At 41.6% G+C, this 27,921-nt stretch overlaps 2 protein-coding genes and 1 long non-coding RNA gene across 7 annotated transcripts in view; 1 reads left to right on the top strand and 2 right to left on the bottom strand.

Moving 5' to 3' along the window:
• Positions 1-9,378, bottom strand: part of rbm44 (RNA binding motif protein 44) — a 29,162-nt gene extending 19,784 nt beyond the window's left edge. Inside the window, exons 1-6 of one of the 4 annotated variants that reach the window (XM_072914514.1) lie at positions 9,309-9,378; positions 8,757-8,906; positions 5,407-5,434; positions 5,226-5,332; positions 252-326; positions 130-187 (exon numbers count right to left, since the gene is read on the bottom strand). In XM_072914514.1, coding sequence (XP_072770615.1) covers positions 130-187; positions 252-326; positions 5,226-5,332; positions 5,407-5,434; positions 8,757-8,871 — 383 coding nt within the window. In that variant the 5' untranslated portion in view covers positions 8,872-8,906; positions 9,309-9,378. The other 3 variants (XM_061970940.2, XM_061970938.2, XM_061970941.2) reach the window with 3 other exon arrangements.
• Positions 9,379-11,982: 2,604 nt separating this feature from the next.
• etv5a (ETS variant transcription factor 5a) lies at positions 11,983-27,681 on the bottom strand. Of its 2 annotated transcripts, none has more exons than XM_061970942.2 (13): positions 27,517-27,681; positions 26,635-26,692; positions 26,462-26,531; positions 26,335-26,382; positions 24,197-24,247; positions 17,772-17,895; positions 17,413-17,706; positions 16,930-17,234; positions 15,535-15,597; positions 14,270-14,338; positions 13,967-14,136; positions 13,783-13,890; positions 11,983-13,688 (listed from the first exon to the last, which is right to left on the bottom strand). In XM_061970942.2, exons 2-13 carry the CDS (start codon positions 26,683-26,685, stop codon positions 13,458-13,460), a joined length of 1,584 nt encoding a protein of 527 aa, XP_061826926.1. In that variant the 5' UTR covers positions 26,686-26,692; positions 27,517-27,681; the 3' UTR covers positions 11,983-13,457. The 2 variants fall into 2 exon arrangements, with proteins under 2 accessions (XP_061826926.1, XP_061826927.1); XM_061970943.2 differs by having other exon boundaries at positions 13,789-13,890; positions 27,517-27,680.
• On the top strand, positions 14,264-26,521 carry LOC133613416 (uncharacterized). The gene is made up of 3 exons (XR_009816446.1): positions 14,264-14,359; positions 24,160-24,275; positions 26,210-26,521. It is a non-coding gene; the product is annotated as an uncharacterized lncRNA (long non-coding RNA).
• Positions 27,682-27,921: the final 240 nt, after the last annotated feature.

The raw sequence follows: 27,921 nt of genomic DNA, 5'->3' as shown, positions 1-27,921 counted from the left end.
CTGGCTGGCGATCGACTGACACAACCTCCGTCATCGACCGGTAGCTGACGATCAACGTAATGGGCACTGCTGCCGTAGCGTTACACCCCCGTTAGTAAATAACTGGTGTAAAAGTAGTGGAGTACGTACCTTAGCTGGTTGTGCGTGATGTTTGGCTTAGCAGCCTGTCTGCCTCCTTCTATGTCATCTGCAATGTTGCTTACTTAAATCAAAGTTCCATTTTTTCAACATGATGGTAAGTTACTACTCACTCTTCAAACAAACATGATGCTGCAGAACCTCTAATGCAGGGTGTCTCCACACGAACTGGTGAAAGCCTCCTTCATCTGCGACAACACAAGAATGTTGGAATGACTTTCACATTGGAGGACGACATGTTGAAAACCTGACATAACTATTACCTCATGACCAAACCCAAAAACCAGAATTGAGATGTGACGTTTGCGAAAGAACCAAGTCTTTTGAACTGTTCTTTAAAGAGATGAATGAGAACTGGTCATTTTTTAATGCACTTACAGATACAGCAGCTGGAACTGTCCAAGTTGCATGTGTGTGCCACCCGACTAGACTGGACTAGAAAACGAGTCGAAGGAAAGAAAGCTCCATAGATAATTGGTATGTGGCATAAATTACACAACAGGCACACAATCCTTTTTGTGCTTTTAACTTGGGTAAGTAAGCTATTATTGAGCGCTTTATTTTGAAAATCAATCTGATTTATTGTTTATGTTGTACTTCCGGTCCTGCTCAACCCCATCTGTGCCAATTTTCTGCGGAATCCGCCAAGTTTGTTTTATTATTTAACTGTTTACTCTTCTTAGGATAAACTTGCTATTTCTGCTTTTTTTAATATTTATATTTCTTTGTGGCATACAGCCCTTTGTTTTTCAACTGTGTTTGTTTTCAAATAAAGTTGGTATGGTATATTATCCTGCGCCAATGAGCACAGTCCCTCAATTGCTCTCAAACTTTTAACCTATCGGCAAGCAGTAGCTCTCTACTTTCGCCGTCTCAACGAATCAGACAACACCTCATCAAACGTTTACTATGGTAATTCAACTTTTGCCCCCGTATCCGGCTTTGAGCCTTAGGTCGTCATGGCAACCTACATACAGTGGCCACTTTTGCTGTTTCCTTTGAGTGGTTGCTATAGACCAGTGATCCTCAACAGGCGGACCGCGGTCCATGTCCGGACCCAGCGACGTGTCCGTCCGGACCCAGCACGAATTATAGTAAAAAATAAAAATAAAAATAAAAAGTTTTTATTTTTTATTATTTTTATTATTATAATTATAATTATTATAAAAAATATAATAATTGTATTCATCTGTGAGTTATCGCTAGCGCAAGTCAACGTTCTTCGTTGTTTTTAGTCAAATATCTCCACGTTTCGTTTACACTTCTCGTGTCTCACTCACTCCGTCCCTCTCTCTCTCTCTCTCAGAGAGAGAGAGAGAGAGAGAGAGAGAGAGAGCGAGAGAGCGAGCGAGAGAACGCCACTCTGATTGGCTAATTCCGGGGTATGGGTTGTCATCTCGATCACAACGACGCGCTGATAGGCTGTTACCACCTGGGTCATACACATGTGCAGTGCACAGTGCATGGAACCTTTCGCTGCAGGCACACAGTTGTCTCGTATCGCTACTTCGCTAACTGTTCACTCGTCAGTCACTGAATGTGAATCAAATCACAATGGCATGCTCCAAGTTGGCTCAGGCTGGTAAAAGAAAGGTGGACAGGGAAAACCGACGTTTCAAGGAAGAATGGACAGAGCAATATGTTTTCATCCTACCTATTGCAAGTACCAGACCAATGTGTCTAATATGCAACAGTACTGTTGCTCTGGTGAAAAGTGAAAATCTGAAACGTCACTATCTGAAAGAGCACCGCGAATTTGAAGAGACATTTCCTCATGATTCAGAGCTAAGAAAAAAAGAAATCACGAGGCTGAAAAAGTCATATGAAACATCAAGCAAGATTTTTGTTAAATCTATGACACAACAACAAATAGCAACAGAGCAGTAACGTGCGGTGAGGTTGATGGCTGGTGAGGCACTGACTTCATCACAGTCAGATTTACAAACATATGAACCCTAAAGAGTATCTTATTCACCATTTGATTGGCAGCAGTTAACGGGTTATGTTTAAAAGCTCATACCAGCATTCTTCCCTGCTTGGCACTCAGCATCAAGGCTTGGAATTGGGGGTTAAATCACCAAAAATGATTCCCGGGCGCAGCGCCACTGCTGCCCACTGCTCCCCTCACCTCCCAGGGTGTGATCAAGGGATGGGTCAAATGCAGAGGACACATTTTTTCAAAGTTCTTATTTATTTTTGTTTCAAAGAAAATATTTCATGTATTTTATTGGATATTTATTTTATTTTTGTTAATTTTAAGAAAATGTTAAACTACTTACCTCCTGCTACTATATAAGCTTGACCGATAATAAACGGACCCAGCCTGTTTAAAAAAAAACATTTGTGGACCTTCAAGATTTGTACTTGAGGACCCCTGCTATAGACTGTACGTGTAATTTATTACACTCCATCCATCCATCCATTTTCTACCACTTATTCCCTTTGGGACTGGACATAATTATTTTGGTAATCAAGTAATCTATTGATTAGTTACTTCGATTAATGGAGTGATTAGATAAAACACACTTTGTAGCCTCAATGCGTATTTTAGGGAAAATAGCTCAAATTAAGATTTGTGTACTTGTCATAACCTTCATTACCTTATTTGACCCTTTTATCTTCTTTTACCTTCTATTTAACTGTCTTTTACATTGTTTACCTTCTTACAACTTTTTGAAACTCTTTATTTACTTTCCAGTTAACTTATTTTACCTTTTATTTACCTCTTTTGACCATGTGTTACCTTGTTTTATCTTTTTGTGCCTTCTATATTCCTTCTTTAACCTACTATTTACCTTCTTTTAGTTTGTTTACCAAACTTTACCTTTTATTCATATTGCCTCCTTTTACCTTTTATTTACCTTCTGTTTAACTTAATTTTACCTTCTACATTCATTCTTTTACCTTCTATTTAACTTGTATGTATCTTCTATTTTCTACTTTAACCTACTATTTACCCTCTTTTAGGTTATGTTTACCAAATTGTACCTTTTATTTATTTTATATTGCCTCCTCCTGGTTGCCTTCTTTTACTTTTTATTTACCTTTTGTTTAACTTAATTTTACTTTCTATATTCCACATTTTACCTTCTATTTACCTTTGATTTATCTTCTTTACACTTTTACTTATCTTACCTTTCATTTACCTAGTTTACCTTCAATATTCCTAACTTTTATTTACACCTTATTTTTTACTTATTTACATTTTTTCACCTTTTACCTTTAATTCACTTCCATTGCCATGTATTTACCTTCTTTTAAACTTGTTTTAATTTTATTTATGTTAAAGTTAAAGTATCAATGATTGTCACACACACACTAGGTGTGGTGAAATTTGTCCTCTGCATTTGACCCATCCCCTTGTTCACCCCCTGGGAGGTGAGGGGAGCAGTGGGCAGCAGCGGTGCTGCGCCCGGGAATCATTTTGTTGATTTAACCCCCAATTCCAACCCTTGATGCTGAGTGCCAAGCAGGGAGGTAATGGGTCCCATTTTTTCCCTGCTTGGCACTCAGCATTTAATTTTTTTATGAGTTACACTAACGATTAATCAATGCAACAGAATATAAATCAAAGCTTTTTTTCCTAATCAAATTTATAGGTTTAATCATTACAACCCTATTGGACATAAACACTGCATTTTTGGTAGCTGTGTTGCTAGGTGTTTATTTTCCCTAAAGCAGGGGTTCTTAACCTTTTTGATCTTGGGGGCCAAACTTTTTCACTACAGAGGGGCACGGGACCCACTTAAATATTAACACTGAATTAGTAATTTTACTCTTGATTTTAATCATGTTCAATAATTATAACTAATATACTAACAGTTTAACAGTTCAAATGATATAATAGCATGTGTTAATCACAAATATTATCAACGTATGACAGGCTGATTACAAAAATGAATATAAATCAAATATACTGCAATAGAAGGGACACATCCATCCATCAATTTTCTACCGCTTGTCCCTTTTTCGGGGTTGCGGGGGATGCTGGAGCCTATCTCAGCTGCATTCGGGCGGTAGGCGAAGTACACCCTGACAAATACAGACATTCACACACTAGAGCCAATTTAGTGTTGCCAATCAACCTATCCCCAGGTGCATGTCTTTGGAGGTGGGAAGAAGCCGGAGTAACCGGAGGGAACCCACGCAGTCACAAACTAATGAAAATACATTTACATACAATTAGTGTTAAAATAGGACAGCACGGTGGTAGAGGGGTTAGTGCTTCTGCCTCACAATACGAAGGTCCTGAGTAGTCCTGAGTTCAATCCCGGGCTCGGGATCTTTCTGTGTGGAGTTTGCCTGTTCTCCCCGTGACTGCGTGGGTTCCCTCCGGGTACTCCGGCTTCCTCCCACTTCCAAAGACATGCATCTGGGGATAGGTTGATTGGCAACACTAAATTGGCCCTAGTGTGTGAATGTTAGTGTGAATGTTGTCTGTCTATCTGTGTCGGCCCTGCGATGAGGTGGCGACTTGTCCAGGGTGTACACCGCCTTCCGCCCGATTGTAGCTGAGATAGGCTCCAGCGCCCCAAGCGACCCCAAAGGGAATAAGCGGTAGAAAAATGGATGGATGGATAGTGTTAAAATAAATGTTTTAAACTAAATTAACAATAAATAAGGATATTATATATTTATTTGAAAAATGTCAAAACTAAAGGGCAAATGAAAAATTCAGCTTCATCACTTAAGTCATAATATTTGCACTTAAACTTCTTTACGACTTTAGCTCCAGACTTTTTTTGTTTGTTTAATATTGTCATTACTGCCACAAGTGGTGGAAAAGTGTATTACAATCGGGTACCGCTGCAGCCCATACAGACCACAGCTAAGAAACACTTTTTGGCGACCCTCTAGAGGGCGTTCACGGCCCTCTACCTAAGAAACACTGCTCTAAAGTGCTCTAGAGCAGGGATCGTCTAAGGAATCTGCTGCAAAATTTCTGCTGAGTTTCGAACTGAACATGTGGGCCACATGCGGCCTCTAGGCCGCTACTTGACTGAAGCTGATGTAGAGGGTCTGAAGTGAAAAAAACTTTGCTGAAAAGCTACAAAAATAAAAGTTGGACATAAAAGATTTGAGCAGACCTTGTATGGCTTGTTTGCAGTTGGAGGACAAACTCAAGTACCAGTCAGCGAGCCTGTCGTCAATCAATGAAATATTGGGATGAGCTGCCACAAAGTTGTACAGGGACCTGAAAGATGACACCATTAACAGTCGTAAAAAAAAGGACCAACAGCGATGTTTTTCATATTTATAAAGTGATACCTTTGCAAAAAGAACTTTATGGTCGGTTCTGAAAATGAAGAGCACTAGGTCAACCCATTTTCTCCTGGCAACTCTGTCCACAACAAATGTTATTCCAAACTAAGACTTTTGTATGACATATTTACAATACAATGATTTACATGACTTACATAAAGACTTACATGGAGTTTTGAGCTGTGTGTGGTAGCATTTTAACATTTGCATTACATATTTATAAATAATACAGTGATTTGTGTAATGTCTTATAAGGAGGCTTTAGCTGGTAGCATTAAGATTTGTATTAGGAGTGTAATCGATCTGTGCTCGGCAAGTTTGCCTACTGGAAGATAGGTGTCGATTCAACATTGTTTTAAAAGGCAATCGATCGTGTGTGTTTATACTAAAAAAGGAAAACACTCGCTTAAGAACGGCAGACTTAATATGAAGTTCAGCACTATTAATGATAAGGACGTTAAACATTATTCTAGTCTGTCTGCCCGACTGCGGCGTCATCGCCATCAGTGGGTAAAACAAGAATGGTGGATAGCTACGGTGGCCGAGAAAGGTCACACCCGTCAAGGCAATATCATGAAGCCACAACCCTACAACTTTCAGCTACAGCACGAATGCAAAAGCCACAACAAATACAAACGCCACAACACAATAATATAAAGACGTAACACCATTCTATGCCACAAATGACGCAACGGAAGGGACAGCTGAGCAAGTTTTGCCGACAGACCAACTTCCTGAGGAAGAATGTTGAAAACAGTGTAATGTAATGTATAATAGTATTATTGAACAAGTTAGATATTTATGACTGAAAAGGTGGTCACACTTCACTTTTCCAACTTCCTTTATTACACCGTTTTCAACTTTCCGCCTCAGGAAGTCGGTGAGTCACCAAAATGTGTCTGATATCGCTTCTGTTCCGTCTTTATATTGTTGTGTTTTGGCTTTATGTTGTTGTGTTGTGGCGATTCCGTTTGTTGTGACTTTTACCGGCCACCGTAGCGGTTTATGAAAAAGAGAGTAGTAGCGGGTCAAACCATTGCTCATTTAAACTGAAAAGATTTGGTTCTACTTCATTTCTCAGTTAACTCTACTGTTAATTCAACCTGAATTGTTGGTTGCACTTTGTTTTTGATATTAAAGTTAAAGTTAAAGTACCTATGATTGTCATTGTATAAATGATATACTGAAACACAAAAGCAGAGGTAGCAAGTAAATCTACTGTTAAAATGTTGGTTATCGTACTTCTATTAAAATGTCTTGACTGTTTAAATGTGAGCAGAAAATGCTTCGTCCTGTTAATTAAACCTAAAGTATTGGTTTCACATTATTTAAATGAGATGAATTGATTTACGTGGACCCCGACATAAACAAGTTGAAAAACTTATTCGGGTCTTACCATTTAGTGGTCAATTATACGGAGTATGTACTGTACTGTGCAATCTACTAATAAAAGTTTCAATCAATCAAAGATGTGAATGCATTGCCCATTAATTGTTGTTTACTTTCTTGTTTATATTCATAATTCACTGATACATAATTCCCATACAAGAAATAAAGTTAAAGTACCAATGATTGTCACACACACACTAGGTGTGGCGAAATTATTCTCTGCATTTGACCCATCACCCTTGATCACCCCCTGGGAGGTGAGGGGAGCAGTGAGCAGCAGCGGTGGCCACGCCCGGGAATTATTTTTGGTGATTTAACCCCCAATTCCAACCCTTGATGCTGAGTGCCAAGCAGGGAGGTAATGGGTCCCACTTTTATAGTCTTTGGTATGACTCAAGGAACAAGGAAACCTCTCCTGCAGTATCCAGTATTTATTACAGTCACATTGATTTATTTTGCTAAAAAGTTACTAAATTGATTTTAACTCACTGGATTGTTTAAGATTGTATTGTTCCAAAAAAACAAATATCGTCCCTGAATCGCATTAGAAACATCAAAATATAATCTGAATTTAATCGTTAAACGGATCGTTACACCTCTAATACAAATCAAAAAATGTGTATCGGGACACCCCTAATATCTATTAATAATACAATGATTTATGTGAATACTTACGCAGGGGTCTTTAGCTGTGTGTGGTAGCATTGTATAATTTATATTCATATTTATTTATTAATAATGCAAAGACTTATATGGGGTCCTGAGCTATGTATGGTAGCATTTTATAATTATCTATGTATTAATAATACAAAGACTTAGGTGGGGTCCTGAACTGTGTGTGGTAGCATTTTACAATTTGAATAATAATTGTTATTAGAGATGTTCAATAATATCGGCAGGCCGATATCAACAGCCGATAAATGCTTTAAAATGTAATATCGGAAATTATCGGTATCGGTTTTTATTATCGGTATCGTTTGTTTTATTTATTTATTTATTAAATCAACATAAAAAACACAAGATACACTTACAATTAGTACACCAACCCAAAAAACCTCCCTCCCCCATTTACACTTATTCACACTCATTCACACAAAAGGGTTGTTTATTTCTGTTATTAATATTCTGGTTCCTACATTATATATCAATATATAACAATACAGTCTGCAGGGACACAGTCCGTAAGCACACATGATTGTGCATGCTGCTGGTCCACTAATAGTACTAACCTTGAACAGTTAATTTTACTCATGTTCATTAATTACTAGTTTCTATGTAACTGTTTTTATATTGCTTTACTTTCTTTTTTACTCAATAAAATGTTTTTAATTAATTTTTCTCATTTTATTTTATTATTTTTTTTTTTAGAAAGGACCTTATCTTCACCATACCTGGTTGTCCAAATTAGGCATAACAATGTGTTAATTCCACGACTGTATATATCGGTATCGGTTGATATCGGTATTGGTAATTAAGAGTTGGACAATATCGGAATATCGGATATCGGCAAAAAGCCATTATCGGACATCCCTACTTGTTATCAATAATACAAAGACTTATATAGGGTCCTGAGCTGTGTGTGGTAGCATTTTATAATTTGTATAATTATCTGTTTTTAAAATAATACAAAGACTCACGTGGGGTCCTGAGCTGTGTGTTAGCATTTTACAAATTGTATCGTCACCTTTTTATTAATTATACAAAGACTTATATGGGTCCTGAGCTGTGTGTGGTAGCATTTTATATTTTATATAATTATCTATTTATTGGTCCTGAGCTGTGTGTGGTAGCATTTTAAATTTTATATAATTATCTATTTATTGGCCCTGAGCTGTGTGTGGTAGAATTTTACAATTTGTATTAATACATATTTATTAATACAAAGACTTATATGGGGACCTGCGCTTTGTGCGGTAGCATTTTATAATTTGTATAACTACCTGTTTATTAATAACACAAAGACTTACGTGGGGTCATGAGCTGTGTGTGGTAGCATGACAGCAAGCTCGACTGATCCAAGGGCCTTGCGGGAGTCGACCAGTAGGGCAGAGTACTCGACCAACACGGCGCGTAGAAAGCCATAAATGTAGAGTCTCGCGGACGGTATTATTGTAACTGTACAAACGACAACAGCAAAAAATATGGCATGAGCATCTCTCCTTTTAAAAATGGCTAATGCTAATTGCTAGCTAGCTGCTAGCTCTGTCAACGCAGCCGACTAACTCACAAACACGGGTTTATTGTCCGAATTCGTCGAAATACACCCCGTATTAACTTCGTGCGGACAGCTGGCCAAGTATGCGGTAGCACCTCGTGTAAATTATTACAGCCAACAAACCGCCAAATGTCAACTACTTTCAAAATGGTCGCCATCTTCTTCGTAGCAACCCATTGACAATAGCTACTTTCCTGTAGCTAAGTGCTAGTTAACTTTCTCAGCGTGAATACTGTCATTTATCTTCATATTTACAGTAACATATTTGTAGAAAGTAAAGGTAAACTTCAAATTTTACTTAACTTGTGGACACATTGGACAGCCTTGCGTCTGACGTAAGTCGGACACCTTTATTCTTTCATTTCTGTACACCTGTCCTTAATTAGCGGCGATGGAAAGGCGATCCAAGTATTGGATCGATACTAGCATACAGCAAGGGAAACTACTAGTTAATTTTCATTTGTTCACAAAGAAGTTTGTTGATCTTTTTTGATGTAGCTTACCTGGAATTGTATATCAGTTTCATTATAATCGTCGCAAAAATTCACGATCTTAATAACGTCTTAAAAACATTTCCAGTAAAAGTATAGAGGTATCGATCTTGCCAAACTGGCCTTCTGATTGGTATCGAATAAAGTCCAAAACTTTCAGTATTGCCCACCCCTATTATTAAAGGAAATTAGCTTTGTAGCAAAAAAACAACAAAGCATTCATAAATGGTTTACACCTCCAGTCTTACAATAAATAATTCAAAAGTACCAATGATAGTCACACACACACTAGGTGTGGTGAAATTAACCTCTGCATTTGACCCATCCCCTTGTTCACCCCCTGGGTGGTGAGGGGAACAGTGAGCAGCAGCGGTGGCCGCGCCCAGGAATAATTTTTGGTGATTTAACCCCCAATTCCAACCCTTGATGCTGAGTGCCAAGCAGGGAGGTAATGGGTCCCATTTTTATAGTCTTTTCGGCCGGGGTTTGAACTCTCGATCTACCGATCTCAGGGCGGACACTCCAACCACAGTTGTGACTATTAACGTTTATAATTGTACAATTATCATTGCTGTTCAACGATTGTGAGAACATAGTGTTATGTAATGATGATGCTAAGCTTTTAAACATGTAGGGAAAACAGGGTTGAGAGGACAGAATAATCCCTCGTAAATAAACACAAGTAATCATAGTTTTATGATAAACATGCATTTTACTGTTTGTTTTCAAATATCCACTAGAGGGCGGCAGCGGTCTGTAAAGACAAAAGGTGTGTGTACGTTATTGGTGACAAAGCAGAAATGTTACTATTCAGAATCAGTACCAATGTAATGTCAAATGTCACACAAATAATGATTGAATTTCAACATTTTTCTTGCAGATGTAAAGTGCACCTAAATTAGAACAGACAGAGGCACGCGTGTGCATGTGAGAAGAGTTCAAGCAGAAACCACAATAACGCTCCAGCTGCTCGTTCTCGTACAAGGATCAATAATTCAAGCGGTCCTGTGCTGGTGATGTATATCCACTTTCCTGCAGGCCCAGCGCCATGAATCAAGTGCTTTGTAATCGTGTATGTATGGATTTACAGTTAAAGTGGTGTTTTTACCATCCATTGTTTTAGTTGCTGGGAGTCATCCATCACCCCGACAATAACAATGTTAAAAGGATCAGAACCATTATAGCATCACAAGGTTGGTAGTGGTGTGGGGCTTAGGGGGCCAAACAAGCTACGGTTATTTTGGTTCCTGCCCGAGTAACCCGCCTGGTTCAATCCCTGCCTTTTCTGTTCCGCCCAGGACTTGAACCTTGGCGGAACAGGTCATGAGACACCCAACATACATATGGCCCAGCCAACTGGCTGGCCTTCATTACACCATGAACCTTGGTTTTAGTGACAATACAATAGCCTCATTCGCAAAGTAGATCTTCCACCGCAATCATATCGCCATGGTCTGCTCGACTTCACCCATGATACTCGGACAGTGGCAATTACTCACTACGTAAGAGTGAGTGCAAGTGGGCACCAGGAATTGTTGATAAATAGGATCATGCTATCCCGTTTGCATCTCGACACACCTACGAGGTGGATGGAGAAGCTTGACAAGGCACAAGTGTTAACTAACACACTTAGACAGGTGTGTTAGCAATATTAGAGAGACACATTTGAGATAATTTGAAACATGGGGGATTGGTATTCATTGCTGTAAAGCTCCATCTGCGTTTTTGGAAAGAAACTGTTCCTCAGGTGGTCCTAATCTGGATGTTTCGCAGACTCTTGCTTGAGGAAAAGGGATCCAAGATAGAACGTACCTGGTGGCGATGCATTCTGCATCAGCTGATTTTTTGTTGTTGTTGAGCGATTTGGACCTCTGCTTGAAGTCCTCCTCGTAGACTGTAGCAATTTGTAAAACCTCTTCGACTGCACAAGGTTTTGCGGTTGCATACGAAGTCGGAGGAAAGGTTGCGCCCATCTCACGCAGAGGAATGTCGGTTGCACAAGCGCAAAGCAACATAACCTCACTCCATTGCGAAGGCGGCGACATTGCTTGTCACAGATATACCACAGACGCAGAGGCAAGATGACCAGAGGCCGCTGGTTCCTGAGGGTTGACGTCTCTTGAGTTTTTACTAAAGCCCTGTTAGCTGGGTTGCGGCCCTAATACCGCTGGGTGCCAGACCGGTTCGCCATAGGAGGCCCTACTAGGAACTGAAGTTCCAGACAGCATAGACACTACCATGGTGAGGAAGGGTCGGATTTTATGGTGGTGCATCTGCCAATGAAGATGTCTGTGGTGGTGAGAAAGCTGCTCCCATGGTCTTCTCCCCTCTGCAGTTCCTTTGTCTTAAACCGTGCAGCTGCTGTGCCACACCGTTCTGTAGAAACCCCGAAGATCGAGTTCCACAGTCCAGCATACCACAGCTTCATGAGGAAGTAGTTTGTATCTCTTTGACATAGAATTGTGAACAAAGTTGAGTGTCTCCAAGTTTGGTTTATTGTTTATTTTATTTGGTTTGTTTAATTGAGTCATTTAGTGGCTGTGAGCACAAGTGAATATTTCTAAAAAGGGACATGGTGTAATCATTCACCTAAGAAAAAGAAAAGCAGGTGACTCACAGGCAAGTTCAAACTCCCGGTAATAACGGAGGTGGAGGTTTGAGAAGTAGCAGGAACGCAGTTAAGCGTAGAGGAGTGTTTATTGGAGCTAGTACACATGATCAGAAGGAGCACAATATGAGGGGTCTGATGAAGCCTATACAAGCGCAGAGAGTGTTTCTGCGCCCTGCCTGGCATCCGTCCCATAATGTGGCCTTTGCTGGAACTCTGGCCTTTTACACGCCTCGTTTGCAAGCGAGATAACATCTTGTCATCCATCTGTTCGCAGAAGCAAACGAATCAGTCTGCAGCGAGTGCGTCATGACATTTGATGTTTTTTCTTAGGAAAAAAAACAGTTACAGCCCTATTAGAGGCAGAACTGTAAAGCTGATACATTAAACTCAAGCATGGACTGCAGCCTTATAGCAAAAATATATAATCTTTATAGAAGTTTAATGTTGCCCTTGTTCAGAGTAAAGACTAAGTTTAAAGCAAATGTTAACCCCAAGGCGGTAAAGCGATATGTCAGTGGAGTGATTAGGCCATGCAAAGTCACTGAGTCCAAAAGATAGCCGCAAAAATGCACCTTTTATACTTTTACCCTGCATGCAATGCCATGGTGCTCCTGCCATACCAGCGCATCAAGAGAGCCAGAAAATCAACAAGGAAATGTATAAAAATGTCTCTCGGCTGTAAAATACAGTATGTACTTGCATATGCATCTCTTTTGAATGTTAGTTAGTTTTAAAATGGAACAATCAAACACCGGCTGGAGGATCGTACCAAAGGTCTCCAAAGTGGGGGCAGGGATACAATCTCTTACACGGGCAGGATAATTTAAAGAGCACAACAACTTAACAGGAGACCAACTAGCCTGAAATATTTCCAAGAACCCTCTGGTCTTGTTACAGAAAAACCCATAATCATATGTACATGAATGGTTGAAAGCATGCGTGCAAGTCAAAGCTCTGTCATTCATCTTTCAGTCCAGGTGCAGTAACATTAAAACAGACACGCAAGAAGTATTATTAGGCAACTACGGAATAGTGCTGCATTTAGAATTTAGATTGTCACAAAAAAATAATAATCACAAAATCTGCACTTTTTGACCCAGATTCAAGAAGCATGTTCTTCTACAAACTTTCAGAGGTCTCGAGGGCTTTCGTCGTTGAGTTTCATCTTTTACCCTCGTCCATTCTTAGCCATGGAAGGGTTTTAGGTCCGTAAGCCAGCCAGGATCCACATTAGGTTCCTCCGAGCCGACCAGCAGTTCAATGTTTGAATTGAAAGAGTCGGCCATTGAGAGACTTTGCAAATGGTTTTGCATGTTTGTGTGTGCCAAGCGCCAGGACGCTGCTTTTTGCTTCAATAACCACAACCGTCCACAAAGGGCAAGCCCGCTAGACAATGCTCCCCGCTGTCCAGCAGATAGGAAGTGTTCTCCTCATAGTGGGTAAGGGGCACTGTGTCCTCGTCCAGGCCTGGCAGGCCGTCCAGGTCGGCCTTCAGGTTGGGCCTCTGGTTGTCGGGGAAAGCCATGGAGAAAAGGGCCTCGGGGTCGCACACAAACTTGTACACGTACCTCTCGCCAGCCACCTGTTTAACACAAAAAGGTTTGTCTCTTAAAATCTCACTCAAGACGGGCGCTATTGAGGACACTTCAAAGGAAACGGAAAAAAGGTTAACCTGCCTTTACCTTCTGCATGATGCCCTTCTCGTAGTAGTAACGAAGAGAGCGACTCAGCTTGTCGTAGTTCATAGCGGGTCTGTTCTTTTGGATCCCCCAGCGGCGAGCCACCTTCAGAGATGAACGTTACAAACTGGGTCTATACTTTTGTCTTTCACATGAAAAGAGCAGCGGCCAACTGACTGACCTCCTCTGGCTCGATGAGCTTGAACTCCATTCCCCGACCGGTCCAGGCGATGAAGTGGCCGTTGGCCGGGTCGTCTAGCAAAGTGACCAAGAACTGCCAGAGCTGTAGGGAGCCGCGGCGCTGGTATGGGGGTCCGTCTCGATAGATGGACGGCTCCTGCTTCACTTTACCTAATCAGTGGGAGAAGAAAAAGGATGAATTTGGGTGCTCAGTGGACACCACGCCACGGCCACAGTGTGGTGAGACCATCTGGTGTCAACTTGACTTAGAGAATTATATAATAGACGAGTCCAACAATCTCACCTTCTAATCTTTCAGGTACAACACAGGTATCGTCAAAGTAGAGTTGAGAATCTCTGTCGAAGGAGAAACCTGAAAGAAAATACGTTTATTGTGAGTACAGTGGTACCTCAACTTACGTGTATCCCAACTTATGAGTATTTTGAGAAACTAGATGTCGTTCTGCTTTTTGTTATGCCTTAAGTTGCGATCTTCCTCACAGTACGTAGAAAAAGTAATTGTGCACAGCCCACAGCTAGAGATAAAAACAATCTTGTCTTCCAACCACGGCAAATGAGAAAGTTATTGCGAAGGAGAAGAAGTGAATGACCGAATCAAAGAAACAAACTATTAAAAACATGTCCTACTGGTTAGCCGACCGGTAAAATCAGCCCAACTGCAGCACCGTCAATCCGCATCACAAAAACCGCAGCCGGCCTCGGGGGCATGCAGCCAAAAATATCCAAACAACAGACAGTTATCCATGAAATATGGAGAATCTGCAGTGTTTGAAGCGTCCTGACTCAATAACTGGACAATCAAGCATTAAATTTGGTACGCAAACACAGCTTGCTGTCAACTCTGACCTCTGGTCCGTCACACCAAGACGGCTGTTTCAAGATGGCGTTGCTAAAGTGGCTGCTGGAGCTTTGTGCTCTTGTGTGTCCGTTTTTGCCTTTTGGTCCGGGCCCCTTCAGGACTGCGCAAAAGGAGTGGCACTTTTGCGACTTCTGTGCTGCTTTTCACATATTTTCCCGCTTATGGGATAAAGTCTATCCGATTTCTAACCAACAGTTAGCAGTTTCTATTGTTACATGACAGCAAAACTGCTCATGGGAGACACCTACAAACGTGTGCTCACCAAGGTAAATGCTAATTATTACATTATTTCACAAAACTACTGTAGTTTGTAGTAAATGCTATTGTATGATTTTTAAACAATATTTCTTATCTAAAAGTTAGTTTTCTTTTTAAAAAGGTATGTTATACATTAAAATGGTCGTGTTTTTTTGGAGGCCCATGCACGGATTAAATGGATTTCAATTAATTTCAATGGGCGTGGCTGATTTGAGCTATCAGTGTTTTGAGTTCAGGTTTGGTTGCTAAACAGCTACATCACTAGCACCAATAGATCTACTTCCCCCGTGACCGCTCGTTAAAAATCCCGCTGACCGCCACTCTCTAACATGCCAGTCACTTGTCCTGATTTCGGCTCAAGGGCCACAAATGCCTCGCCGACGAAACACCTGTAACCCGCCAGATATGAGAGAGAGAAAACAAAAACGTACTTTCATGGTTATTTTGGTAGAAGCTCCCCGCTCTCCCGAATGATGAGTGACAGTTGGGCACCTCTGCAAAACAAAGACGGTGGAAGTATAATTTTAGACCAGAGACATCCCAGCCTTTTCTGTCGTGTCAAATGTGCTTCACATCAAAATCCACCTCACAGCTGATAGATATATTTGGACTTGTGTGCATAAAGATACTTGAAATAGCATCTTTGATTTGCGGGATTGGCTTCATGTTGATAAAGATCAGTGCCTTGGTAATGATGGCGGCTTTACTGTCTCACTACTGGGTCATATTAAGCTTCAACTGCCCCCCCCCCCCCACACACACACACACACACACACACACACACACACGAGTGTACCAGATCCAAGTAGCACTGCACTGCCCACTCACGCTCTGCAAGCCTTTAAACAGGATTAGCGCTATGGCTGCTGTGTTAAATCTCAATGATAATCAAGTTACAGCGACTGTCCCCTCTGGGGGCTTCAGGGCCTGGTTTCCATTTTTTCTGCATACCATCCGCAACGCCACTGTGCCTCATTCAGTGTGCTGTCACCTGATAAGATTGACAGAGATCAATCTTGAGCGAGACTTGAACGTGGACGCAAGAAAAGACAAACGATGCTGTAAATCTCTGCTTTTTGGTTGAAGTTCAAGCTAGTATCCCTGACGTGGACATCCTCTGCCCAGCTCCAGATGATAGCCCCCTGTGACGTAGGTACTTAAAGGCCATAAGAAGCTAAGAGGATTTGTCATTACATCACCACCAGGCCAGCCAGTGCAGAAAAGGAATGAGAGTACATGACGTTGTTGGCTTTTCCCCCAGCCAAAGTTACAGCGTTTTAGGAGAAGAGGACATAATATTGTGGAGCAGGGAGAACAGCTGGCTGTGTGGGTGTCAGAAGGACAACAGCCAGCAGCTTGTTTGATTTGTACCATGTGACCAAACATTCTCTTTCATCGTTGCTTGAAGGGTTTTTTCCTCCACTAAAAAGGTAGACTGGAAAATGTTTGACTCCTCGTCTTTTATGATCAACTACCTTACAGGCCACCAAGTCCTCTGAGGATTTATGGACTCGATCTATTCCAGGTAGGCTCAGTGAAGAGCTTCTAGCCACCTGATTGAGTGACCCATTTACTTTTTGCCCTTGGAGGCTTACGCTGAGCTGAAAGACCCACTTTTACTTGACTGGCGTGACTCGGGAGGAACGATCAGATTAAAGTCGGACAGTGCGAGAGTGAAAGGAGTACCTGTGCTGCCGTGCCACTGTTAAGTGCTAAAACTTGCACTAAAATGTCAGACGCCTGAACAAATACGGTGGGCACATTCCCTACCTTGGGCCAGCTGCACAGTACCTGGCTCAATGAACCAATTGTGAGCCGTCACTTACCGGAATCGAAGCAGAAATCGCGGGGCTCCTGCTTGATGTCCATCAGGTGGCACCCAGCCTGGCGTGGGGGAGCTGGAGGGTTGGGGACGCCGTGCTCGGTGTATCTTGGGTCAATGAGTTCCTGTTTAAAACCGTGAGGGGACGCAGCCACCAAGGGTTCAGACATTTGCCGGTGGTACAGCGGGCGGCCCTCGTGTGGTCGACTGTTGCGGTTGCTGCTGGGTGCCTGGGGCAGGAAGTGGGTGTGCAGCTGACTGTCTGATTGGGGGAAATGTAGAGATGGCTCGGACATCTGCCGCTGGAACCTGAGGATAGTGGGAGAAAGTAACAGATCCCAGATCACAACGTTGTCACAGATGTGTCGACATAGTCTCGCATAACGCTGACTTGAACCCACTTCCACACTTTCTCTGTGAATTAGTCGAGCAGTGCAGCACTAGCCAGCATCCGCTACTCTCAGTTTACTTAAGAAGAGACGCTTACCTGTGCTCTGGCGTGAAGTTGTTGGCATCTTGGCCGATCGGCGCACACGGCACGGCGAATGGCGGGCTGTGGACCGGGTGTGCCGGCTGGTTGCGTGGGCCTGTGCTCTGTGGGTGGGGATGCTGTTGTCGCTGAACATGAACTGGACGCAGTCCAGCGGGCAAGCTGGCTACATTTGGGCGAGGAGGACTCTGCTCACTGAGGCGATGCGCTCCTGCTGGGCCACACGGAGACACTGGCGTGGAGGGAGGGGTTAACGGCTTGAACGTGGGTGTGGACTTCCCGTCGCAGGCACTGAGTGTGAGGAACACGCAGTTAGGAATCTAACAATTCCTAAAATAGCAGCAACCATCCTGTACCTGTTGATGTAAAGGCACTTCTCTTCGTAGAGCATGGGACTCCTGTCCTGGTGGCAGGGGGACAGCTCTTTGGAGGCAGTCTGCTCACGCTTGATCTTGGTCGGTGGTGGGCCATGGAACATCACTAGGCGAAGGGGAGACAACAAATATAAGATGGAGTCCAGACACTACCTACACTTTGTATTTGAAGCCGAAGAAGTGCAACAGTTGTCTTAATCACATTGGGAGAGTAAAAGGATGCTTGGACAATGTATGCGTTCCCTCCTCTGACCACTTAACAGTCATTTATCATCCCGCCTCAACCACGGCTGCTTTTGTCGCCGTGACAAAAACTGCACCAGACACACAAAAGCCATCAAACCTCACGTCTGGATCCTATTAGGACTGACATAAACCCGTGGCTGACTGTGGGTTCCAGTGCCCTGCATAATAGCGGGGAAGAAACTAGATACTGCAGAGGAGCAGCAAGGGAGGCGGGTAGATGATGAAGGGCGTCGGTGGAGCACAGATGAGCAAACAATGGCTGTGAGTGTGCACTCTTCATGTTTAATGTTGGGGAAAAGAGCTTTCTTGCAACCTAAATGATGCAAAGCAGTCGTATGCTACTCAGACATGCAGCCCCGTGCTCCAACTACACGCACAAAAGTACCAGAACATGTCTCCTTTTCTCCCACCAGGAAGTAAACCTGATAGTCACAAAACTCCCGCAGTTTAAGTGCAGTTGAACCTACTACCAGGAGCTTGTCGACAAACTGTCCATGTCAAACGACGCATTGAATCCACCATATTCTTTTTCTTATTAAAGGGGAACTGCACTTTTTTTTTAGAATTTTTCCTATCAACAATCATTATGAGAGATAAAATATACATGTCTCTTTTTAAGGATTCTAAAGATGATTAAAAAACGCTTGCAAGATGCGGCTAATAGGAGTCACCATTGTAGCTTTCAATGCCCTCTAAAACAACTTCAAAACCCTCCATCAAGGTTTTATATACACACTGCAAGTATATAGTATATATAAATGTAGTAACAAACATTCATAATGCACATATGTACAATATTTACCGTATTTTGGTCATTTTAAGCAATACTGGGACTTATTTCCTCGGCGCATTTATTTCCGTTCCCATAGCAACACACTTCCAACTTCCTGCAACAAATGTGTGTTTCTACTTATAAAATCAAACACATGTGTGTCCTAATCTTGGCAGGCTTGGTAATAGACAACAAAGACAACTGTTTTTGGACAAAGGAGGATTCACAACCTTATCTTTTTGAAGCTGAATATACTGAGGATGAACTGCTGGTTATATAAAGCGAGCACGAACAGAGGGTGAAACGTTGGAACTAAAGGAAGCCGAGAGAGTGAGGTCAGCGAGACTTGACGCTGCAAATGTGAAGCTTGGAGCCAAGCTTTGCCGACATTAATGGCGTGCTTACCCAAAATCAACTGGAAAAAACTTCCCCGGCCAACTGGACCAAACAAACAACTGTCCATCGAGTGAGTCACTATAATATTAATCATGATACATGCAGCACGTCATGCTTGTTATTACAACTACAGTATATACACTGTCAAGCTTGCTGTGTACGAACAAAACATGAAATGAGGGCTAATACTTTACAGATACTTTAATATATGTGTTCATCTTTTTCAGTCAGTTCAGATTGGCGTCCTATCGCATCTTGTTGTGCATTACACACTCAAAAGCCATTTAGCTGTTGACGAGCAGCTAGCTCATGGCTAAAGCCGTAGCATGTTGACGTGTTACTACGCTAGAAAAACAATTCCTCAGTGTTCGCTCATACAATAACAATGTCGCTACAGCTTGGTTATTATACAGGTTAAGGAACATAAATGAAGTATTGTTGGCGGTTTTTGAATGCATTTTTAAACTGATTTAGAGGCAGAATGGATTGCTACTGTTAGCCTCTTTAAACAAGTGCCCTCTTTAGTTGACATTGAATTTAGGAAGTTATTTCTATACAAAATGGTTCTGTTCGAAAAGTGTTCCGAGTTGCAAAATTTAACTTACTCCGACGTCAAACACCTACGCCGACATCAAGCAACTACGTCAAACACCTATGCCGACGTCAAGCACCTACGTCAAACACCTACGCCGACGTCAAGCACCTACGCCGACGTCAAGCACCTACGCCGACGTCAAGCACCTACGTCAAACACCTATGCTGACGTCAAGCACCTACGTCAAACGCTGACATAGACATCAAACACCTACGTTGATGTCAAACACCTATGCCAAACACCTACGCCAAACATCTATTGACAATAAGAATCTTGTGTTGATGGCAGTCAGATGGTCGGAGGTGCGTGGAGATAAGTGACTGCGTACAAAGACTGAAGAAGTTTTGCTAAGATGAATAATTTGAGTCAAGATGAAGAACTAGGGGTGTGTGTCAGTACTTTTCTATTTTGTACATCGACCCAGTGTCTCATCTTCAAATCTGGCCTTGGATACGCGTGAAAGCGAGAGCGAGGAAGCTTGCAGCCTGGCAACGGCCACCACTGTCAGCAAGTCCTTCATCGCACTCTCAGATAATCAAACTCCCTTTACTAATGCGGCGGCCATGACGGCTGCACCACGGACTAAGTGCAGCCCTGGTGAATGACAGACACAAGCCCCTGACGAAGACAACCACACACCAGCATCCTCCAGACGTATACAAACAGTATGTACACATAAATACTATTTGTGGGGATCGGGGCGAGAGGCAGCCCTTTCTGCTGGAATCTAGACCGGGTGCGGGAAAGTGTGAAATGAGATTAGGAGGTTTGGCTCATGTGACGCCCCATGCCAATCGGCTGATTAAACTCAAAATGGTGGAGAGGGAGAGAGTGGGCGCACATGAGCCTCAAAGCGGACTTCCGAGCACAAAGGATGGTGTGTGTCCTCGTCGGGATTAAGACATTCGGACAAAGGAGGAGTGACCTCGACTTGAGTTAGCTCCACTCGCAGAATAGTAACGTTAAAAACATCACATTTAGGAAGCGGCAGTGACGTACGGCAAGGCAAAGACTTTTTCCAAACTTGAAATGTGCTCGAATCAATAGTAATACATACAATAATACTACATTATTATAATGTAATACACGTTAGCTTCTAAATCCCTTTTACATGTACCATTATCACTGGAGGACAAGGAGTAGCTAAACATGCTACACGATACGCCATAGACGGATTCATAAAGACATAGCTAACCGTTAAGCTCTTGAACGTAAACCTGGGTGGACGGATCGATATAAATATTGACAGTAACAATACCAAGTGTACTATCAATATAAGGTCGATACTACACAAAAGAGTTTTTGTGTAGTATTTGTTATTGTTTACAAACTCGGGAAATAAGAGTCCAGTGTTTTTGCTTTTGTTTTATTTTTTTGCACTATTGACTTTAGTATACATTTTTTAAATGAAATGAAACAGAATAAAGGAAAATGTGAATAATAAGTGATATTGTCGGATTACAGTTATCAAAATTGTAATTAATGAACCACTGTAGAGGGTTTCCCCTAAACTGCCAAGATACCTGTGGCTGTGGGGGCTTGGTCACAATGACATCATTGAGTAATTTGCTATGATATATGATTTTTTTTTAAAGACCAAAAAAAAGGTGTACCTACATTTAATACTCTGTCTTCATTCATTAGTTTTAACATTTGTTATCGTTTTGCCATATTTTTAATTGTTGCTGCTTTTTGTAGAAGGTACTTTGTTGAGATTTTTTCAAGTGTTTATAGACTTTTAATGACTTTTCTTTATTAAAAACACTTAGCAACAAATGTAGCATCTTCATCTGGTGTTATTATAGAATGTAGTCGTGTTTAGAGACCCTACTTCTGTCCCTCCAGGTCCCTGACTTAAGAGGCTGCAGCGAGCATGACGTCACACTTGCTTGGTGCGGTTGCTGTAGTTTCACTTTCTCTGCTTAAAAGCCGCCCTGTCCTTTTAATATTTTCACATTTTGTAGCTGTGCAGTATATAATGCAGGTATGTCTGCATTATATATCAAAATTACATCCACATCCAGAGGTGGGTAGTAACGCGCTACATTTACTCCGTTACATCTACTTGAGTAACTTTTGGGATAAATTGTACTTCTAAGAGTAGTTTTAATGCAACATACTTTTACTTGAGTATATTTATAGAGAAGAAACGCTACTTTTACTCCGCTACTTTTATCTACATTCAGCTCGCTACTCGCTACTAATTTTTATCGATCTGTTAATGCACGCTTTGTTTGTTTTGGTCTGTCAGACAGACCTTCATAGTGCCTGCGTTTCAACAAATAGTCACTGGTGACGTTCACTCCGTTCCACCAATCAGATGCAGTCACTGGTGACGTTGGACCAATCAAACAGAGCCAGGGGTCACATGACCTGACTTAAACAAGTTGAAAAACGTATTCGGGTGTTACCATTTAGTGGTCAATCGTACGGAATATGTACTGTACTGTGCAATCTACTAATACAAGTTCCAATCAATCAATCAAAAGTGTGAAGGAAAAAAGACCCTTTTTTATTTTAACCGTACATCCCGTCAAAAGCCTAAAGACTGACTGCACAGTTCCTGTCTTCACAATAAAAGTGCCGCTCCATCGCGCCTGCGCTTTCAAAATAAGAGTCTCCGAAAGCCAGTGCAAACAAGCTAGCAAGCTAGCAAGCTACGGAGTTTGCCGCCAATGTATTTCTTGTAAAGTGTATAAAAACGAATATGGAAGCTGGACAAATAAGAAGCCAACAACCAACCACTTTCATGTGGTATTAGACAGAAAGGAGGAACTTTTTTTCTCCTCCATTTGAAAACGTGGACGTTATCATCACTACTGTCTGATTACAATGTGTGTGTGTGTATATGTTACTCATCAGTTACTCAGTACTTGAGTAGTTTTTTCACAACATACTTTTTACTTTTACTCAAGTAAATATTTGGGTGACTACTCCTTACTTTTACTTGAGTAATAAATCTCTAAAGTAACAGTACTCTTACTTGAGTACAATTTCTGGCTACTCTACCCACCTCTGTCCACATCACAGATATGCTGACAACGTTTCAGACAATGGCCTGCGTTTTGTTTACATCTGGTTTCGGCAGTGCGGTTTTCGGTGATAAAAGTCTTTTTTCGGTGGTAAAGTTTTTGGTACATCACTTGTCAATAGTGCGCAAGTAATAGGCTATATATATCAATTACTACCGTAACAACCAGCTCATTTTAATGTTTTATGTTCGTGTGGTTTGGATTGGATGTCAGTTTATCCCATGTTTGCAAACACACCGTGGTTGGTGGAGAATGAGTGAAGTGAAGTGAATTATATTTTTTATAGCGCTTTTCTCTACTGTCTCAAAGCACTTTATATATTGAAACCCAATATCTAAGTTACATTTAAACCAGTGTGGGTGGCACTGGGAGCAGGTGGGTAAAGTATCTTGCCCAAGGACACAACGGCAGTAACTAAGATGGCGGATGCAGGGATCGAACCTGCAACCCTCAAGTTGCTGGCACGGCCGCTCTACCAACCGAGCTATACCGCTTCCATGAGGAAGTGTTGTGTGTCCGGGGAAGTGCTTGCACGGGAGTTAAAACCTGTTAGAATTGTGCCGTTTGTTATCATAAGATTGGTGATAAAAGTTAAAAATAGCGCTGGACTTTGTGTGATTTCTTCTGGGGCCTACAATTTATTACATTATGGTACTTCAATTTGTTTTCAAGTAAAAAAACCCACCTATTTTCAAGGTGTGGCGGTAATAAAAATGCTGTGGTGGCACGCTACATTCACTTACATTAAGGGGAAACCCTGACTAATTACGAACATTGATGCAGCTGACATAGGCTCCAGCACCCCACGCGACCGGGACAAACGGTAGAAAATGGATGGATGGATATGACCAATACTGCCCCTGTAACTATTTGGTATTGCACTGATACACAAATGTGTAGTATTGCTCTAAGCTAACGTCAAGTATTGTTAGAACAGAAGAATAAGTGTTTATTAAATTTTAACAGCCACATTACAACAGCAAGTAATCAGATATTAACAATAATTGATGAAGTAGATTATTGATAGTTTCGAAAAAATAATTAATATGTTAGTGCGTACATCAGCAGCCTTTGTAAACCATTATGAAATGGTTCCATTATCATTTATTTGCCACATAATATATGTATGGTTATTACAAGAGGCTCCAATATATGTCGCAGTATAGATTTGGGGCCCTATCGGCAATCCCTAGTTACCAACTGATCGGGAAATGTGCAAAATCAGCCATTTTTACTTCATAGGACGGCAACCGTAGAGAACAGCTCAATGAACAAATATTCATATTTATGTGGTGTTATCATCTCTATTTATTTTATTTTCCAACACAGCAGACGCACGTCCCCGGTATGAAGGAAGACTACTCACAGCTATCCGACTGGAAGTCTGGAACAAACTGCTCGTCGTCCGGCACCTGGGCTGTGGACGACACAGATGGAGGAACGAGGTTAACGCACAAAACAACAACAAAAAGTTGTCGCTCAGCAGGTTTTCACTACACTCAGGACTTTGCTCCACACAAAACACAACAAGTTAGAAACACTTCACAACCATGTTAATGTTCAACCTCAGAGCTCCCAGTCAGCGTTTTATAGGGCATCAGCAGCTTTAACAAATCTAATTGAATGCCTTTTTAATGCCACTTAAAACTGACTGCAGGTAGTTATTATATGTAGTCAAAATTACAGCTGTATGTATACTGTAAGTCAATATTTTGAAAAGTTTACATGAACAGTTACTCTAGTGCAAGGGTGTCAAACTTGTTTTCACATCTTGGTTATGACTGCCCTCAGAGGGCCTCTTGTAACAGTCAATAATACACACATATTAACGTACAAGGAGTCGCCTCATGAGATTATTCCACAATTGCCGAAGCATTTGATTATTATTTTTGCACGTACACTGAAAAAAAAAAATCAAAGATACCAAGGTAAAAAACTGTCAGCTCAGCTGCCAGAATTTTACCATAAATATTAGTGTTTTACCGCATATCACCATAAATTTTAAAAAAAAACTACCACTTTTTTGTACTGTAAAAAACTGCCAGCTCACTTGCCAGAATTTTACCATAAATATTAGTGTATTTTCATAGCATATTACGGTAAATAAAAAAAAAAACGTACCACTTTTTTGTACAGTAAAAAACTGCCAGCTTAGCTGCCAGAATTTTACCATAAATATTAGTTTGTTTTACAGCATACTGCTGTAAAAAAAAAGAAAAAAAAGCAGTACCACTTTTTTATACGGTAAAACACTGTCTGTTCAGCTACCAGAATTTTACCATAAATAATACTGTTTTTTCACAGCATATTAAAGTAACAAAAAAAACAGTACCACTTTTTTGTAAAGAAAAAAGCTCAGCTGCCAGAATTTTACCATAAATATGTGTTTTTACCGCATATTACTGTAAATAAAAAAAGAAAAAAAACCCTGCCAGCTCAGCTGCCAGAATTTTACCATAAGTTAGTGTTTTTTTTACAGCATACTACTGTAAACCAGTACCACTTTTTTATGGTAAAAACTGTCATCTCAGCTGCCAGAATTTTACCATGAATATTACGGTGCTTTTTACAGCATATTGCTGTAAAATGAAGAAAAAAAAAGAAAATCCACTTTTTTTTTACAGTGACAAAAACGGTCAGCTCTGCTGCCAGAATTGTATCATAAATATTACTGGTTTTGTTTTACAGCATATTACTGTAAATTGAAGAAAAAAAAAAAACAGGACTATTGTTGTCAAAATTCTGGCAGCTGAGCTGACAGTTTTTTAGCGTGCAGAAAAGTGGTACTGTTTTTTTTTAAACCATTTTACAGTAATATGCTGTAAAAAAAAAAAAGCATAGTACTGTAAAAATATGTAGGTTTTACAGCATATTAGGGTATATAGGAAAACAGTACCACATTTTCTGAAGTGTAAAATCAACGGCTGTTTCTTACACAGTGTATTAATGTAAATAGAAAAAACGGTTTAGGGTAAAATTCTGATGACTGGGTTTCATTTTACCACATCTAATGTTGGTATTTGTACGGTAAAGTTCTGGCAACTGAGCTGACAGTTGTTTTTTATGGTCCTTTTTACAGTGTACAATTTCATGGATAATTTGCTTTGAAATGATAAGTATTTATTTTTATTTTAACAAAAAAAAATGTTTGGAGTGTATGCCAATATAATATTTGTTGCAATATGAGATGATAATAAAGTTGCATTTTTTTCGATGGAAACAAAGTATACATTTAGTGATAAAATATAAAGTACTTTATCCACTATTATTTCCCGGTATAAAAGGACGGGGCAGATTGATAGTTTGACATCTGTGCTCTAGTGAATTAGAATTGGCTCATGAAACGGTTTAATCTGAGAATGTATTTCTTTTTCTGCAGTGGTAGCAGCAGCTGCCAGATGTGGTGGCGCCAAAAAAAACCTGGACATCGCATTCAATGCTTTTTTTACCGCCTTCCTTTTCAACAAATCCATTTGAAGACCCGTGGAAACCTTCGTTCCTTACCTTCTGCGATCCAGAGATCCTGCAGCTGACTGAGATCTTGGAAGAGTTCTGCGAATCAGAAAGACCCAGAAGAATATCAGGGCACTGCGTCGAAATCATCGCCTTGATGGTCAAGTCCGTCACGTACCTTCCGTGTCCTGGGCCAGCTCCGTGTCCACAAACTTCCTCTTCCGCTCGTTTGAAACCCTGCCGGGTTCCTGCAAGGGGGGGGAGGAGAAGAAGTCAGAAGTGAGTTCTGACCGTGCTGACAGACTGGGGGGGGGGGGGGGGGGGGGCGGGGGCGTGAGACGCGTCACTTACGCTGGGCGGGAACATGACGAACGGAACCTGCTGATCGTAGAAGTCGTCCATGGTCGAGCTGGGGGTCGTAACACAGATGTGAGTTAGCGGAGTTTGGCGGATACACACTGTACAAGACACACACACACACACACACAGAAAGTAGTCTCTGTCCGACAACAACACTCTCGCATCTCTCAGATATGACTCACTTGTGCCCTCTCTCGCTAATGGATGACGGATAAAGCGTCGCTGGAGGCAATTACTGCAGACGCCGAGCAGATAGCACTTATACACACACGCGGTGCGTTCACTTACCCAGCTAACATTTGACACTTTAAAAGCCTCCAACCCTGATATTCAGGGCGTGCAATTCACGGGTGGCTGAGGGACTTTAGGTTATTGCAAGAAACGTTGGTATCACAAGGCTGCTAAATGGAGCCATCCCAAACAACCGGTGGTCCCTGAACGCATCGGCGAGCCGCCACAAAGCACGCATTGTGTAACGTTCACGTCATCACTCCGCGAAACAAACTTTGGTAACTTTTTGGCCTACGGGGGTGTTGATGTTTGGGAAGGGGGGGTGGGTGTTGATGTTGGGGGGGGGGGGGGGGGGGGGGGGCGTTACCAACCCCCCTATTTACGCCTCCCGCCCCTCCCCCTCCCCCTTGTTTTTGTCAATGAAGTGAAACTCTATACGTGGAAGGGGGGGCCACTCCATTCATAAAAAACAACAACCCCACAAACATTCTTATCTGTGCTGATAGAGCAAAACAGTACACAATGAATTGTAAGGACGAAAACATGGCGGAGTATCTGCACGCGACGCATGTTAAAAAGTAACAATACAATGTTTGCTCTAAAATGGCGCTCACTCGCTTTAAATATAACGACGTTTCTTACCGGGGCCGGTGTCCTTAAGTGTCTCCTGTGTGGCGAAATAAGGTTGAACGAATAGGAGTTAATGTCCAAGCAGAAGCGAAAGCTATCAGTTTGACGCTGGCTCGTCCTCGAACAAAACTTGACTGAGGTCTTCTTCACGCTCCTCTTGCTTTTTCCAGCACGGTGAGAGCGCCACGAACAATCCCGAGCGCTGATTGGCCCCTGGCGCCTGTCACTCAACACAGCAGCCAATCGAGGTGGGGCTTCATGAATAATTGACGAGGTCCCCGTTCGGCCAATCAGAGCGCGGCACTGACCTATTTTTATGAATGGTTTGATTTCATTCAGGGGTTTTTTCACCCCAGATTTAAAGGGACAGTGAGGTATTTCTTTAATTGTGTGCGAATACTGTATCATCTTATTGTA

The sequence above is a fragment of the Nerophis lumbriciformis genome, linkage group LG13, assembly GCF_033978685.3.
Source record: "Nerophis lumbriciformis linkage group LG13, RoL_Nlum_v2.1, whole genome shotgun sequence".
Classification (NCBI taxonomy): Eukaryota; Metazoa; Chordata; class Actinopteri; order Syngnathiformes; family Syngnathidae; genus Nerophis; species Nerophis lumbriciformis.
This window is presented reverse-complemented; position numbering and strand designations above follow the sequence as displayed.